At 36.5% G+C, this 16,325-nt stretch overlaps 1 protein-coding gene across 1 annotated transcript in view; it reads left to right on the forward strand.

The window, feature by feature from the left end:
* PRMT3 (protein arginine methyltransferase 3) overlaps positions 1-16,325 on the forward strand; it is a 98,267-nt gene that overhangs the window by 16,638 nt on the left and 65,304 nt on the right. Inside the window, exons 9-10 of the mRNA XM_008148971.3 lie at positions 3,253-3,374; positions 13,627-13,726. Coding sequence (XP_008147193.1) covers positions 3,253-3,374; positions 13,627-13,726 — 222 coding nt within the window. The remainder of the gene's footprint in view (positions 1-3,252; positions 3,375-13,626; positions 13,727-16,325) is intronic.

The following is a 16,325-nucleotide window of genomic DNA, read 5'->3' on the forward strand; positions in this document are numbered from 1 at the left end:
CATTGTTTTTGTTTGCTTTATCTCCATTAGGTAGACAAACTTTATTTTCACAGCACTAGATTCTATATCATATTACATAGTGCAAGAAGAGATTTATTTTTCAAAAAGATGTTATACTTAAAAATGTGTTCCTTCCTCCTTTCCTTTCCTTCTCTGTCCATCCCTCCCTTCCTGCCACTTTCCCTTCATTCCTTTCTTAATATTGTTTCAATTCACAGCTCCTGTGGAGGCCATATGGTTTCTCAGATTTAATTTAACTTTGGGTGGCATTTAATTGTGTTATCACCCATTTGTAATTAATTTCCATTTGTGGTCCATTGAAGAAATTCACAGTGAGGTGCCTCCTTTATGCTTTTGATTATGATCTACAGTTAAAATTCACTTTTTTCTTTGAAAAAGTGAATCAAATTCTTTCATGTTTTTATGTGTTAGTTTATTCTGTTATCATTTGTACCTCTTTGATTCTATCAAGTTTTAGTTTATTTCCTCACTTATCTAATTCCCAGCTAGATATAATAAGCTAGAGGCCTGGTGCATGGATTTGTGCATGGTGGGGTCCCTCGGCCTGGCCTGTGCCCTCTCATAATCCAGGACCCCTTGGGGGATGTCAGATAGCCGGTTTCAGCCTGATCCCCGCAGGCCCAATCCAGACAGGAGGGAGCCCGATCCTGTGCATTGAGCGTCTGCCCCCTGGTGGTCACTGTGCATCATAGCCACCGGTCGTTCGGTTGCTTAGGCGTTTATACTGTATATATTGATAGATAATTAAGATAAAATTAAAAATACAATTTAAAATGCTGTAGGCTTTAGAAACAGATTGACCTGTTTGAATGCTAGCTTTACAAATTACCATGATCCTGGACCTGTTTCTTCCCCTCTCTGACGTTCACTTTCCTCATTTGCAAAATGAGGATTAAATAAATTATATATATGCATATATTATACATGTTTGTGTGTGTGTGATAGTCTTGCAAAAGAATACAAACTCTAATTGGAGTGTATAATACATATCCTTTTGTACTTAGCTTTCATCACTCAGTTTTTCTTAGAGATAATTCTTTAAATCCTCACCAGAGGATATGTTTTTATTGATTTTTATTTTTTAAAAAATATATTTTATTGATTTTTACAGAGAGGAAGGGAGAAGGATAGAGAGGTAGAAACATCAATGAGAGAGAATCATTGATCAGCTGCCTCTTGCACACTCCCCAGTGGGGATGTGCCCGCAACCAAGGTACATGCCCTTGACCGGAATCGAACCTGGGACCCTTCAGTCCACAGGCCAATGCTCTATCCACTGAGCCAAACCGGTCAGGGCTTTATTGATTTTTAGAGAGATAAGAAGGGAAAGAGAGAGTGCCTCTTTTATAAGTTTACTAATCCCATTCATAAGGGCTCCGTCCTTATGACCTAATCACCTCCTAAAGGCCCCAGCTTCTGACACCATCACCTTGGGGTTTAGGATTTCAATACATAAAATTTTGGTAGTGGGAGGGATGGCATACACAAGCATTCAAACTATAGCAACCATATATCAAATCAGTGGGGGAAACAGGCTTTTTAATGACATGTTGGGACAATTGGTTAGCCTTCTGAACAGAAGTAATTTTGGAACCATACCTCAATGTATACCATGATAAGAAAACAAACTGTATTAACGAAACTATAAATGTACTAGAAGGAAATGTATAAGGATGAAATAGGAGAGAACATAGGGAAGATCATTCTAATTATGATCAAAATCCAGAAGTCATAAAAGAAAAGAGTAATGAGTTTGACTGTTAGTAAAGAATTTCTTCATAGCAAAAAATCACTGTAAGCAGAATAAAAAACAAATATATGCTGAGCAAAAACATTGCAAGTCGTATTATAGAAGTATAATCTCCTTGACTTACAAAGAACTCTTATTTGATAAGACTTGGTAAGAAATATTTGATTAGAAAATTGATAAGAAAAGGACTAGTAACAATGGAGAAAGGATATAAGTAAATAGTTCACATAATAAAGAACTACAGATGGCTCTACAATACAGTATATAGAATGATGCTAAACTCCATGATAATGGAAATGCATATTAAAACTGAACTGGTATATTATTATTTTACATTTGCCAGATTGGCAGAATACAAAAGTTTATCTGTTCCATGGGCTAGTCTCGCCTATGAAGAAATTGGTACTTAGACATTGCTGGTTTCAGTCTTCACGAATAGAATTGCCCTGTGAGGGGCAATTTGGTTATGGTAAACAGGGTTATAAATGTGTGTATACACATTTTCACAGTGTTTTCACTTCTAAAAACATATCCTATTGATTTACTCATGTGTGAATGGGGTTAGATATGAGGTTACTTATAGCATTGTCATAGTAAACTTTCAGAAGGTCGACTGTCTGCCCCCTGGTGGTCAGTGCACATAATAACGAGCAGTTGAGCGGCCTTAGCATATCATTAGCATATTATGCTTTGATTCATTGAATGGCCGACTGGTTGACCAGACACTTAGCATATTAGGCTTTTATTATATAGTAGGTCCTCGAGTTACGTCAGAGATCCGTTCGTACGGCGCGATGTAACGCGATTTTTGCCATAAGTCGGAACCCACCTATATAAGCACCTATGTCACATGGAACACATACACAGCAGTAATGAAGTGAAACAGTAAAAAAAATTTAAAAGAAAGATTACAATTCCTGACCTTTACTTGCACATATGTACATATGTCGAAATGATGGAACTTTATTTTTGATAAATAAATGGGAGATGGCAATGTAACCACGAAATGACGTACGTCGAGTCTGACATAACCCGAGGACTGCCTGTATAGGATTCATGTGACCATTTTTAACTCTGTTGAATCAGGCTATCATGCTTAAGTTAATTCCTGCCATTCAAACTTGAGATAGTTTATTTCTGTTAAAATTTAGAATTACTGAACCCAAATTAGCGCATGCATATAATAAGGAAATTAAAAGCAAGATACTTTTCTATTAAGTCTGTGGAAGTTGCTTATTTCATATAAAACATCTCTTAAATTTACATTGTTGTGTCTGATTGCAACAGACTATGGTCAGATACACTGTTATGAATTTAAAACAACCCATTTTAATGATATCCTTAGAAATTACCATATTTGATAAAGTTTTAAAATTTAATGATCAATTTGTAGTCAGAAATAGCATACTATATAAATAGAGTTTAAAATATTAGATCTTTTCGATAACATCTGTATGTCTTTTTAATTTTTATCACACTAGGTAGTTTTGGATGTTGGTTGTGGAACTGGAATTCTCTCTATGTTTGCTGCTAAAGCCGGGGCAAAGAAGGTTCTTGGAGTTGATCAATCTGAAATCCTTTACCAGGCAATGGATATCATAAGGTAGATGCATTTTAAGGCTTGGTTTAAGATTATTTTTAAGTTTGATGATTAACAGGTTTTCTTGTCTTTAGTAGCTAATGCAGACTCAAGACATTTATCTTTTAGTAAAAATTTATTCCAGAATAATAAGATTTAGACATGTGTGATCTATGAGTAATCTTTTCACAGTTCTCATTGATGAAAGTTATTTTTATATAACTTTGTCTTTCCAATTATAGCTATATGCATGCTAATCTATAACAATAAAAGCATAATATGCTAATTAGACCAGACATCCTTCCAGATGTCCTTCCGGACGACCTTCTGGATGAAGCCAGCGGCCAGAGGGAAGCCCAGGTCTTGGGTGCCTGCCGGTGGCCGGAGGGAAGCCGGTGCCGGCAGCTGGGGGAAGGAAGGCCTACTCTTGCATGATTTTTGTTCATCAGGCCTCTAGTCCTATATAATAAAGAGGTAATATGCAAATTGACTGTCACTCCAACACACAAGATGGTCGCCCCCATGTGGTCAAAGATGGCCGCCCCCATGCAGACACAAGATGGCCGCCACAAGATGGCCAGCAGGGAAGGGCAGTTGGGGGGGGGACCAGCCCTGCAGGGGAGGGCAGTTGGGGGGGACCAGGCCTGCAGGGGAGGGCAGTTAGGGGTGACCAGGCTGGCAAGGGAGGGCAGTTGGGGGCAATCAGGTGGGCAGGGGAGGACAGTTAGGGGTGACCAGGCTGGCAAGGGAGGGAAGTTAGGGGTGACTGGGCCAGCAGGGGAGGGCAGTTGGGGGTGTCCAAGTCTGCAGGGGAGGACAGTTAGGGGCGACCAGGTCGGCAATGGAGGGCAGTTAGGGGCAATGGGGCTGGCAGGGGAGCAGTTAGGTGTCGATCAGGCTGGCTGGGGGAGTGGTTAGGGAATGATCAGGCTGGGAAGCAGAAGCAGTTAGGGGCTATCAGGCAGGCAGGCAGGTAAGCAGTTGGGAGCCAGCAGTCGTGGATTGTGAGAGGGATGTCTGACTGCCTGTTTAGGCCCGATCCCAATGGGCCTAAACGGGCAGTCGGACTTCCCTCAAGGGGTCCCAGATTGGAGAGGGTGCCAGCTGGGCTGAGGGACACACACCCGTGCACGAATTTCATGCACCGGTCCTCTAGTTATAAAATTAGAAGTAATTGACATACATGACAATATTGTTAGAGGACTCTCTAAAGACCTAAATATTCATATCAGTTATATTCCCTTTAGTAAACAGTAGTTAGACTAAACCCTAAGGGTATCCTTTTCTTTTTGATGATATTAGATTCCTTCACATTAAAATAAGTAAATTCCAAAATGGCTACAAACAAGGTAGAGTGGATTTAATTTTTCCTCTAAAACTTAATTTTATTCTCTAAGTATTTCCTCTCTTTGAGGAGGTAAGTTAGGTGATTGATTTTACGATTGGCTTAGGTCCTAATAAAAAGACCTTTATTTGAACTACAGCTTATTGAACTAGATTTCTTTAGCTGTGTACCATATTTTCGAGCGTATAAGACGACTTTTTAACCCAGGAAAATCTTCTATATGCCCAGTCGTCTTATACGCCAGAAAATACGGTACTTAACAAAAGCACCTTGCATTTGTATCTTACGAGTAATTTTCAGGATAAATAATTAATAGGAGGCCCCTCAGCTACTCTTTTCCCCCCCAACTTTATTGAGAATTGTCACACAGCACTGTGTAGGTTTGAGGTGTACAGTGTGTTGCTTTGATACATTTATGTACTGCAAAATGATTACACCATAGCATTATCTAATACCCCCATTGTGTCACATACCTACCATTTCTTTTTTGTGGTGATAACATTTAAGATCTACTCTTTTAGGAAGCTTAAGTACTGACTGCTGTAATCACCATGCTGCACTGTACCTTAGACCCCCCCAACAGCAATTCTTAAATGATCTTCACTGATGTTTATGTTCTATTTTTAAAATTGAATAATATTTATCTTTTCTGGGTAGTATAACATTTAAAGGTGATTATGTAAAATGTTTAAATTTTTGGATTTTATGTCATAATATAAAAGCATAGATTTGTAGTTAAGAACACATGGTTTGAATCAGGCTTGGATTCAAGTTCTCTCTCTACCATTTGAATTTTGATTACATTATATGTAACCTTTTTGAAACCTTAGTTATTTCACTGTCAAAATGAAAATAATAATGCCTACCTCATCTGGTTAGGAGTAAGGTAAATAAGTTATGAGTAAAATATACATATGGGGGGAAAAAAGGAGAAACAATTGTAATAATCTGAACAATAAAGATTTATTTAAAAAAAATATATATATATACATACATACACAAATTTTTGGCATTCTCCCTGGCACGTAGTAGGTACTCAAAAGTTAGCTATTATTACTGTTAATTAACAAGTGCCAAATTAATTTTAATGAAAAAAAACTATTGATCTTGCTTAGATTACTCATAGATATAAGTTTGTGGTTATGATTTTCATATTGGAGAATATGCATATACACATATATGGATGTATATGTGTATCCTATCTAATAAGGAGGGAATATGCTAATTGACTGCCCCCCGCTGAAGTGGCGGCGCCCACAGCCAGAGGAGGGAATATGCTAATTGACTGCCACACCCTCAAAGATGGCGGCACCCACAGCCACAAGATGGCGGCACTCAGTCCCCTTAGCCCTGCCACGTGCCTGCCTCCGTAGTCCCCCAGCCACCCAGGGCGGCCCAAGGTGCAGGCAAGCTCAGATGGCAGCTACCCAGCCACCCAGGGCCGCCCGAGGTTCAGGTAACCAGGGCTGGCCGAGGCTTGTGCTACCAGCAGTGGCAGCAGCAGAGATGTGATGGGGCGTCGCCTTCCCTTGATCGCTGTGTTGCCTCCCACCCCTGAGGGCTCCTGGACTGTGAGAGGGGGCAGGCTGGGCTGAGGGACTCTACCCACTACAGTGCATGAATTTTCATGCACCAGGCCTCTAGTGTATATATACACTGAGTGGCCAGATTATTATGATCTCTGAACGCATAATAATCTGGCCACTCAGTGTGTGTGTGTGTGTGTGTGTGTGTGTGTGTGTGTGTGTGTGTATGTATATATTAGAGGCCCGGTGCATGAATTCGTGCATGGGTGGGGTCCGGCCAGCCTGGCCAGGGGGAGGGGACATGGGCGGTTGGCTGGCCTGCCTGCTGGTCGAACTCCTGGTTGAGGGGACAATTTGCATATTAGCCTTTTATTATATAGGATATATACTGAGTGGCCAGATTATTATGTGTTCAGAGATCATAATAATCTGGCCACTCAGTGTGTGTGTGTGTGTGTGTGTGTGTGTATATATATATATATATATATATATATATATATATATGCAGTTTCATAATTTAGTAAAAAAATTTTTCTAGTTCTTACACTACCATTTAGTATAATATCATTTTTGGGGGGCCATAAAGAGCATCCTCACTTGCTTGGGCATTGCTTTCCAAACAATATGAGTACCATGTCCCAAAGAAAAGATTGTTTTAGAGGATTATCAAAAATGTATTGTTGATAATAAGATTATAGTAAGAATTTCTATTATAAGTTCTCATCTTATGAAAGACCATGTCTATGTATTAATTTGTCATTTTTTTATTTCTATAAAGCAAAACTAGATGTGCTCTCATTTTAATTACTTTATTGAAGAAAAGAATAGTGGTAACACTCATTTTATTTCGTATTGTTTTGTTTCACTTTGATTCACTTTCCTTATTTGTGGTGGAGCCAGGGTTAGATCCCAGGCAGCCTGATCCCACAGTCCATCTTCACAGTCAGTTGGTTGTTTTCAATAGTTTGATTTTACTTAGAAGCTATAGACTTTGAAAATCACGCCTTTTTGTTTGGATAAGTCAACATTGTACTGTTTCTTCAGAAATGTTCTCCTTTGTTTCTTACGTTGTGAAAAGATAGCTATTTCCATTGTGTTCATAAGCATCTCTTTGTCTTCCATTCAAAAACTTGAAATTTACACTGTAAAGTGAATTAACCTTTGTTATTCTGTTTGCAAATCTAGTATATTTATCTTGGCACCAGTGCCTCAAATAATACTTTCTATTTGGTTGGTTATGTTTCTAAAATGATTATTTATTACAGCTATCCTGCCAAAATATAACTCTTTTCTGTATTGTTTGTATTTCAGTCTCTATTCTCTTACACTATAAAACTTGAAACTTTAGCCAGTTTTATTCTGTACTCATTCTCCTCCCTTGAAATCTGCTCTCAACATCTCTTGCAGTTGTCTATTATTGCATACTAGAGACCCGGTGCACGAAATTCATGCCCGGGGGGGTGGGGTCCCTCAGCCTGACCTACACCCTCTTGCAATCGGGACCCCTTGGGGGATGTCTGACTGCCGGTTTAGACCCAATCCTGGGATCAGATCTAAACTGGCAGTCGGACATCCCTCTCACAATCTGGGACTGCTGGCTCCTAACTGCTGGCCTGCCTGATCGCCCCTAACCACTCTGCCTGCCTGATTGCCCCTAACCACTCGCCTGCCTGCCTGATTGCCCCTAACCACTCGCCTGCCTGCCTGATCGCCCCTAACCGCCTCTGCCTCGGCCCCCACCTGGCGCTGCAGCCCCCTCTGCCTCGGCCCCTGCCACAGCTTTGTCCGGAAGGACATCTGGAATGATGTCCAGAAGGTCGTTCAGCTGTCCAGTCTAATTAGCACATTACGCTTTTATTATTATAGATTGTGGTTTTCTAGAACTACCATCAGTCAGTGAAAACAGTTCTTCCAATTAGCAGGCTGTGAGTTGTCTTTAGCTCTTCTGAAACTTCTTTCTCTGTCAGAAATCTGTACACAGCAGAATTTCTATAAAACTCCATAAGGTTACATCTGTAAAAACACTTTACATGCTAAAAGGTAGATACTTTTTAAATGCATATTTCATTATTCTTTTAAATATATTCCACTTACAATCCTTGAATTGTGTTCAACATAATTTTTATCTCTTTTCTCTATTTAGAAAAGAGATCTAACATCTCTAAAGAAATGAGTTTAGAATGGAGTAAGTTTTTTTTTTAATAAAGTGATATATATATGTATATATATATATATATCTTAGGGCTTATATGTATAGTATATATTAATTATAAATAAGAAGAGAAAAAGGTAAGACTTATAATTCTGAGGTTTCAGACATGTATAAAGAAGAATATAGATGTTCAAAGATGTTATATTAGCAGGACCAAATAGAGCTCAATGTGATACATAGAAGGAATGAGAAATTGTTTTTTATTCTTGCTGTCATATTTGGAACACTGCAGTACATGATCATTTTAGAAACATAAACCTACCTAAGGATAGCAAAGCCATTCAGTTGCCAGACAATTGTACATTTTCACGCTCAGGAAGCAGAGGTAGCTTCTGGTAATATTTTTATTATTTTGGTTGTTTTTCATCAGCTCTGTCATGAAATTGCTCATTATTCAGACTTTTGAATGTTATTGCAGAGGAGTTTTCGTAAGAAGGTTGATCCATCATATAGCTGCAATGCAGTATTTTCAATCTCAGTATGACATTAAAGATGAAATCTTTCATATTGCCTGTGTCTAGGATACTGTTAGAAATGAAACATTAAGAAAAGCCAAGAGAATATTTTGATCTGTTGTTATATTTGTGTCCTTCTTTAGTTTCTAGGATAGGAGTTTTATCTTCTTAATCTTTTTATCCCTAATACCTAGCAAACTGATACATGCTAGATGGTGAATAAAGGCTTTTTAGAAGAATAAAGTAACAACATAATGATTTAAAAAGTAGTGATATTATGTGTATGTGTGTGTGTGTGTGCGTGTGTGCGTGTGTGTGTGTGTGTGTGTGTGTGATGGGGAACAAGAGAACAAAATGCATCAGGATAAAATTCTTAAAATAAGGGATGTTCCTTTATATTTTGTTTCTAAATATATTTTTTAAATTTTTTTTAATTAATTTCAGGGAGGAAGGGAGAGGGAGAGAGAGATAGAAACATCAATGATGAGAGAGAATCATTGATTGGCTGCCTCCTGCACACTCCCCACTGGGGATTGAGCCCGCAACCTGGACATGTGCCCTTGACCGGAATCAAACCTGGGACCCTTGAGTCGTCAGGTCGACACTCTATCCACTGAGCCAAACCAGCTAGGGCTTTGTTTCTAAATTTAATAGAAATTACAGAAAAGTGAGTTTAAACTGAACAGAATTTTGAACCACTTATGAGGCTAAAATGACAAAAAATATTTTACTGCTCAGAAGACACAGAATTCTAATGAACGTTGTCAAGACACCTTATAAGGAAACTAAAATAATTTCTTCTCCCACCCTACCAACTCCTTAATTTCCTGTCCACTCAGTGGTCCTGTCTTGGGGGGGTCCCATGACTACCTAACTAGTTCAGTGGCTCCCTACAAGAACTCACGTGACTCATTAGAAAGTTGTATTCACAGCTAAGATTTATTACAGCAAAGAATATAATCCAGTGGCAGCAAGAAAAGGAGAGCCATTACTAAAGAGGTCATGTACAGGCTCCCAAGTAATCCCTCTTTCTCTGTAAGAGTACAGACGTACTTTTCTCTGTACCCGTGAACTTCAGAGATCCTTGTAAGATGTCTCTACCCAAGGAAGTTGGCTTGAGTTTTAGAGTTCATAGTTTGCAAAGGTCTGGTTACATAGGCAGCACATACTTGTTTTGTGACCAGCCATGGTGTAAACCCATGTCAGATACCAGGTGCACATCAGGAATCTTCATGTTTACTTTAAATATGCTGTCATCCTGGTTTATCTTGGTTCATGGCTTCAGGTATATGGAATAGCATCATTACCCAATAACTATGCGAATGCCTTAATTCACATTCTTACATTTCCCACCTGAATTAATGCATCTGCATGTAACTGACTCAGTTATTTGTTCTTTGTCTTTGCTTCCCAAATTTCTCTGTCATTCATTCTCTCTAATGCAGCCAATTTGACTTCCCTACCCAATTCTCCTCCCTTTTAAATTAAAGAAAGGGGAGATGTTTTTATGTTAAGAAGACATAAGAGAATAGAGAAGAACTGACAATTACCTATGATCTTGTTATGAGATAGGAAAGTGTTGATTTTTCTAACAAATTTCCACTCAAAAATTAGTAATTTCTTTGCCTATTGGATTAGTTAAGAGATTAACTTAAGGTACCTTTTAATATTGCAATGTCATATTTCTACAGGTTAAAGCTATGGTAGTATTTGAGCAGGTGTTTCCAGAGATAGAATTCATTTAGAATGTTTTTATGCTAAAAGTAAGGTTTAGTGAGAAGCTACTTGAGAACAGTAAGTAAAATCTATAGTTTTTTTCATGAATGAGATATTAGATGGTGATTAAGGTAAATAGTCTCTTGAAAGAGGTTATCTATGTAAATAATATCTGTGTTAAGCTGTTTTAATACAGAATTACTGGGAATTATGGTCTTTGTCATTTATTTTCTGTGTATTCCCTGAAATCTTAATCTTTCCTGCTATATTTATATTTGAACAAGTAATTACTGATGCAAATAGGATTATGGCTTGTAGGAGACAATAAACAACCTGAGCAGATGGCCTCTTACAGAGCACATCTTGTTTCTGCATAAGTATTCTGAAGATATTTTTAGGCAATGGGAAAATTTTTCTCTTTTAAGAAGCTTGCTTTTGTTTGCTTTGAAGTATTTATAACTGTTAAAGCCTTAGTAAATATTTCAGTCAATAGTAAGCAATTGTAGCAATTTCTTCAGAAAGAATTATATTAAATATTTCCTTGAAAAAACTCAAATATGATATAGGCATCCTTTTTTAAACTTTTGTGTGAAATATAACACACATTAAGTGTATGAAACATAAAAATATGTTATAATATGAATAACTAACAAGAACTATAATGAATGTATTTTATTTTAGAATTCCACCGACCTCCATTTCAGTATACATAAATCTGACAAGGATTTTATCCAGAACATGTAAAGAACTCTTTAAAACTCAATAATAATGTTACAACTGAACCAAGTCTTAAAATGGGCAAAAATTTGCACAAAAGACAGTACAGGGAAATGACCATTTGGCATATTAAAAAAAGGAAAATGCAATGGTGAAATCTCACCATGCAGTTACATTTAAAATATTAATAATGCTAAATGTTGACAAGGATTTGAATGACCAGGAATGCACATATATTGTTGGTGGGAATGTAAAATTGTACATACACTTTGTAAAACAAATGGGCAGTTTCTTTAAAATATTAGATATACACTGCCATTCGACAGAGCAATTCTACTTGCACACAAATATTTATAGCAGCTTTATTCTTTATAGCTCAAAGCTGGAGGCAGTCCAGAATTCCATTCACTGTGGTGTGGATAAATAAAATTGTATTTTATCATGCAGTGACATACAACTCACCAATAAGAAAGAATGAACTACTTACATACACAAAAATATGTATGAATCTAAAAGGTATGCCTGTTGAAAGAAACCAGACACAAAAGGATAAATTCATTATGTAGGAATCCCTTTCCACGTCCCCGCGTGGTCCAGGGTTCCAGTTCAGGGTTCTAGTTCTGGAGAAGGGCCACACACAAATGAAAGGAGACTTGAAGAAATTCAATTTGGTGAAATGGGGGGCCAGGCAGTAGTCCACCTCTAGTGGGAGAACTAACTCCCTGCTCTGGCCCTGCCATCCCTTTTATTGAGGCTTTGGGGAAAACATCTTAGCCAGGATAAATAGAAATATACATGTAGCCTTTAGGCAGGAAATAACAAAAACTTACAGGAGAAAAACAAAGGTGGAGGCTGCTTCAGCTAACAATGTCTCAGCTAAAGGGTGAGTGGTTAGAGCAATTAAGGTTGTTGACCAGCCTTCCTGGCTTCCTGTCAACATCTCTCTTTTAGTGAAACTGATTTGTTTCTGGCACATTATGATTCCATTTATATGAAACTCCTCAAAATACAAATCTGAGATATAGTGGAAGGGAAGAAAATCGGTGGTTGCCTGTAGCTGGGAACATTTTCTGGGAAGGAGCACCTATGAATCTTTTCGAGGAGATAGAAATGTTCTATATATTGATGATGATAGTGGCCACCCAAGTATTTCAGTTTTAAAATTCAACAAAATTTACCCTTACAATGAATGTATTTTATTTTATGTTAAAAATACCTTGATGAAGTTGAGAGAGAAATTTTCTTTTTGTTAGCAGAAAAAAAAATCCTTTATAATTCACATGTACATCCTCTGATGATTGAGAATTTATTTAACTAGATATAAACTTAGCTTGCTTTTAGCATTTTGAAATGATCTCTTTAACTCCTTACTTATTTCATATTACAAAAGAGAGGGTGAAAAGTATGTGCTAATATTATAATCAAACATAAAAATATCTAATGAATGTCATTGGACAAAATTAATTTATGATTGGAGCACAATTTCAAGTTTCATACAGCATACATCACTTTGCTATTATGTTAATATTACCATTATGTAGTGCTTGAAGATATATATAGCTTTCATAAATATTTGATCCTCATAGTAAGTTGTGACATGGATAGAGCAGGTATCATTATTTTCTTTTACACATGAGCACATAGGCTTTGTGAGATTATTATAATTCGCTGAAGATCACTTAGCTGACAAGTGCTAGAGAATCTGGATTCAAAGTAAGGGCTTCTGGCTTTTAATTCTCTCTTCAATATGACACACTTCCCTTTAAAACATACTTTTGTTGGCGAGTCTGTCTGTCTCCATCCCTCCCTTAAAAAAAAGACCTAGTAACTTTATTGACATCTACTCTTGATAAAATTAGAATTTCTTTTCAGGATGAAGTTTTTTTAAAATCCTCACCCAAGGATATGTTTTTATTGATTTTTTAGAGAGAGAGAGACATCAAGATATCAATCAGTTGCCTCCCATACAACCAGAAAGCTAGGTATGTGCCTTGACCATGTGCCCTGACCGTAAATCAAACCCACAACCTCTTGGTGTAGGGGACAATGCTCCAACCAACAGAGGCACCCCGCCAGGGCTCAGGATGAAGTTTTAAATCTTTGTTCAGTGTATTGTAATATTAACTAACAATAATCCTGGGCATTCATGAAGTGACCAAAAATTAATTATATGCCCAGGAAATAAACTTTGAATATACTTTCAGTTCCACAAAATAATTTGAAAAGTTGTCAAGAAATTATGTAATTTAACTAGTTTGCAGAATCTGTTTAACATACTAATTTAATTCATTATGATAATTTTCAGACTAAATAAACTTGAAGATACTATCATACTAATTAAAGGAAAGATTGAAGAAGTTCATCTTCCTGTAGAAAAAGTGGATGTTATTATATCTGAGTGGATGGTAAGTATCGGTAGAAAAAGTACTTTTGTTGGTTTAAAAAAAACCGGTAAGGTAGCAGTTTTCTGCCTTTAATTTTATTTGATAAATGGCAGAATGATGGCATTATTTTTAAAGCGGCTGTAATTTTTCTGTGGTACTTGATTCTGAAATAGCTCTTATTTACTGGCCATTCATAATCTTTTTTTAAAAAGCATAAATCAACTTTATTTTTTTACTTTTAAAGTCATAATAATTACGGTATTATTTTTCTACTTTCTAAATTTTAGAGACCTAAATATGTTTGCCTAAAAGCCTCCACAGACTAGTAAGGACTTATTAGTACTGTTTTATCAAAATTAACATGATGTTGCTTTTATTGCTATCATACTGAATGTCCTGTCTTTCTGATCTGTTAGGCCATACTATCAGTGTCTTTTATTGCATAAAGTAGAATTTATTGGCATTATTAAAATAATAAAATTAAGGTACACTATAGAACTTTATAATTTACTTTTGAAATAAGTCAAAGCAGAATATTTATTTTTAAATCTTCTGTAAAGTAAAATTAATGTTATTTGACAACTGATTTGACTTATTGATATGCCAATTTGACGAAGATAAGGTATATAGTATTTCTACATAGACAAAATTTTAACCATTTAGACAGTGTTAAGCTTTTGTAAACTGTATTTGAGCCCTAGCCAGTTTGGTTCAGTGGACTGAAGGATCCCAGGTTCAATTTCAGCCAAGGGCACATGCCCGGGTTGCTTGCTCAATCCCCAGTGGGGGGCATGCAGGAGGCAGCGATCAATGATTCTCTCTCATCATTGTTGTTTCTATCTCGCTCTCCCTCCCCCCTCCTCTCTGAAATCAATAAAAGAAATATATGTAGAGAAAACAAAACAAATAAACTGTATTTGATACATGTATTTTCATTAAATGAATTTATCAAAAAATTAAAAGTTATTTTATAATTATAAATTTTGAATAAACAGAATTCTAGCCAAATAGCTGGGATTTCAGGGAGATTTTGAAATGTTCAGATTTAATGTAGTGTTAAGTTCCAATCTGGAGCCAGTGACAGTCATCATTGCTACTCTTTTGTACATGAAATAGTGTGTTTATTTTTTAATGCCTCTTAACCTCCTTTATAGTTTCTAATGTTTTGACTTTCTGGGCTGCACTCTGGATAATTTTTTTTCATTTCAGTCCACCATTTACTAATTCTTTCTGAAGTCATTTCTTTTTTTCTTTTTTTAAAATATTTTATTGATTTCAGAGAGGAAGGGGGAGAGAGAGAGAGAGAGAGAGAGAGAGAGAGGGAGAGAGAGGGAGAGAAGAAGAGAGAGAGAGATGAGAATCATTGATCGGCTGCCTCCTGCACGCCCTGCACTGAGGATTGAGCCCGCAACCTGGGCATGTGCCCTTGACCGGAATTGAACCCGGGACCCTTTAGTCCACAGGCTGACGCTCTATCCACTAACCGAAACCAGCTAGAGCTCTAAAGTTATTTCTAATAATTTGTTAAACTCGTCATTGAATTTTTTATTTAAATTTTGTTTTAGGAATTTTTTTTTGGTTCTTTTAAAATTTTGCTCGATTATTATTATCTTTAAGCTTCTTTCCATTTAATGAATCATAACATACTTATTTTACATTTTGTGTTTTTAATTGCAGTATTTGACATTTTTACAGGGCTGCTTTTGCTATTGTTTTCTTTTGCCCCTCACTCATGGTGCTTTGTTCTTGTGTATTTTGAGTGTTTAGTGCTATTTAATGGCTATATATTTTCCCAGGAAATTACCTGTGGAAAATTCTTTTATGCCTGGGTTTTACCTTAAATGATTTGCACTTTTTTTCCCCGTATTGCCATGTATCTGGGATAATGACACAGTAAATGCAAAGCCATTGCATTTAATTTTAATATTATAAAAACAGTTGACTAAGGAACATTTTAATGTAAAAAAATATAGAATGAATGTTTCACTGAATTTCACACATCCATCATCTAACTTAATCAGCATTTGCCCTTTTTTGTTTTATCTGTCTCCATGCTATTACCCTTTTCTTGCTATCTCTAACTGATAAGGACTTTTAAAAATATATATATATATTCGTTATGCCATTGTGAAGTCTAACAAAATTATCAGTGTAGCCACAATTCCATGTTACATGAAAAATTCCTTAATATCTAGTCTGTGTTCACATTTCCCTGATTGTTTCATGAATTTTGTTTTTACACTTCATTTTTTTGAATTAGGATCTGAGTTGGGTCCACATATTGCATTTGATTATTTGTTTTATAAATTTTTATTTGAATTAAGCTTTTATTTGAGATAATTATAGATTATCACATGCAATTATAAGAAATAATACAGAGATCTCTTATACTCTTTACTCGTTTCTGTCAATGAGAATATCTTGAAAAACTATTACACAGTAGAGCAACCAGGATCTTGATATTGATACCATTGAGATACAGAACAGATTACTGGCAACCAGTAATCTGTTCTGTTCTCAATTTCTATAATTTTGTCACTTATGTGGTGCAAATGGAATCATGCAGTATGTAACCTTTTGGTATTGGCTTTTTAAAATTAATATAATTCCTTGGAGATTC

The sequence above is a fragment of the Eptesicus fuscus genome, chromosome 13 (genome assembly GCF_027574615.1).
Source record: "Eptesicus fuscus isolate TK198812 chromosome 13, DD_ASM_mEF_20220401, whole genome shotgun sequence".
Classification (NCBI taxonomy): domain Eukaryota; kingdom Metazoa; phylum Chordata; class Mammalia; order Chiroptera; family Vespertilionidae; genus Eptesicus; species Eptesicus fuscus.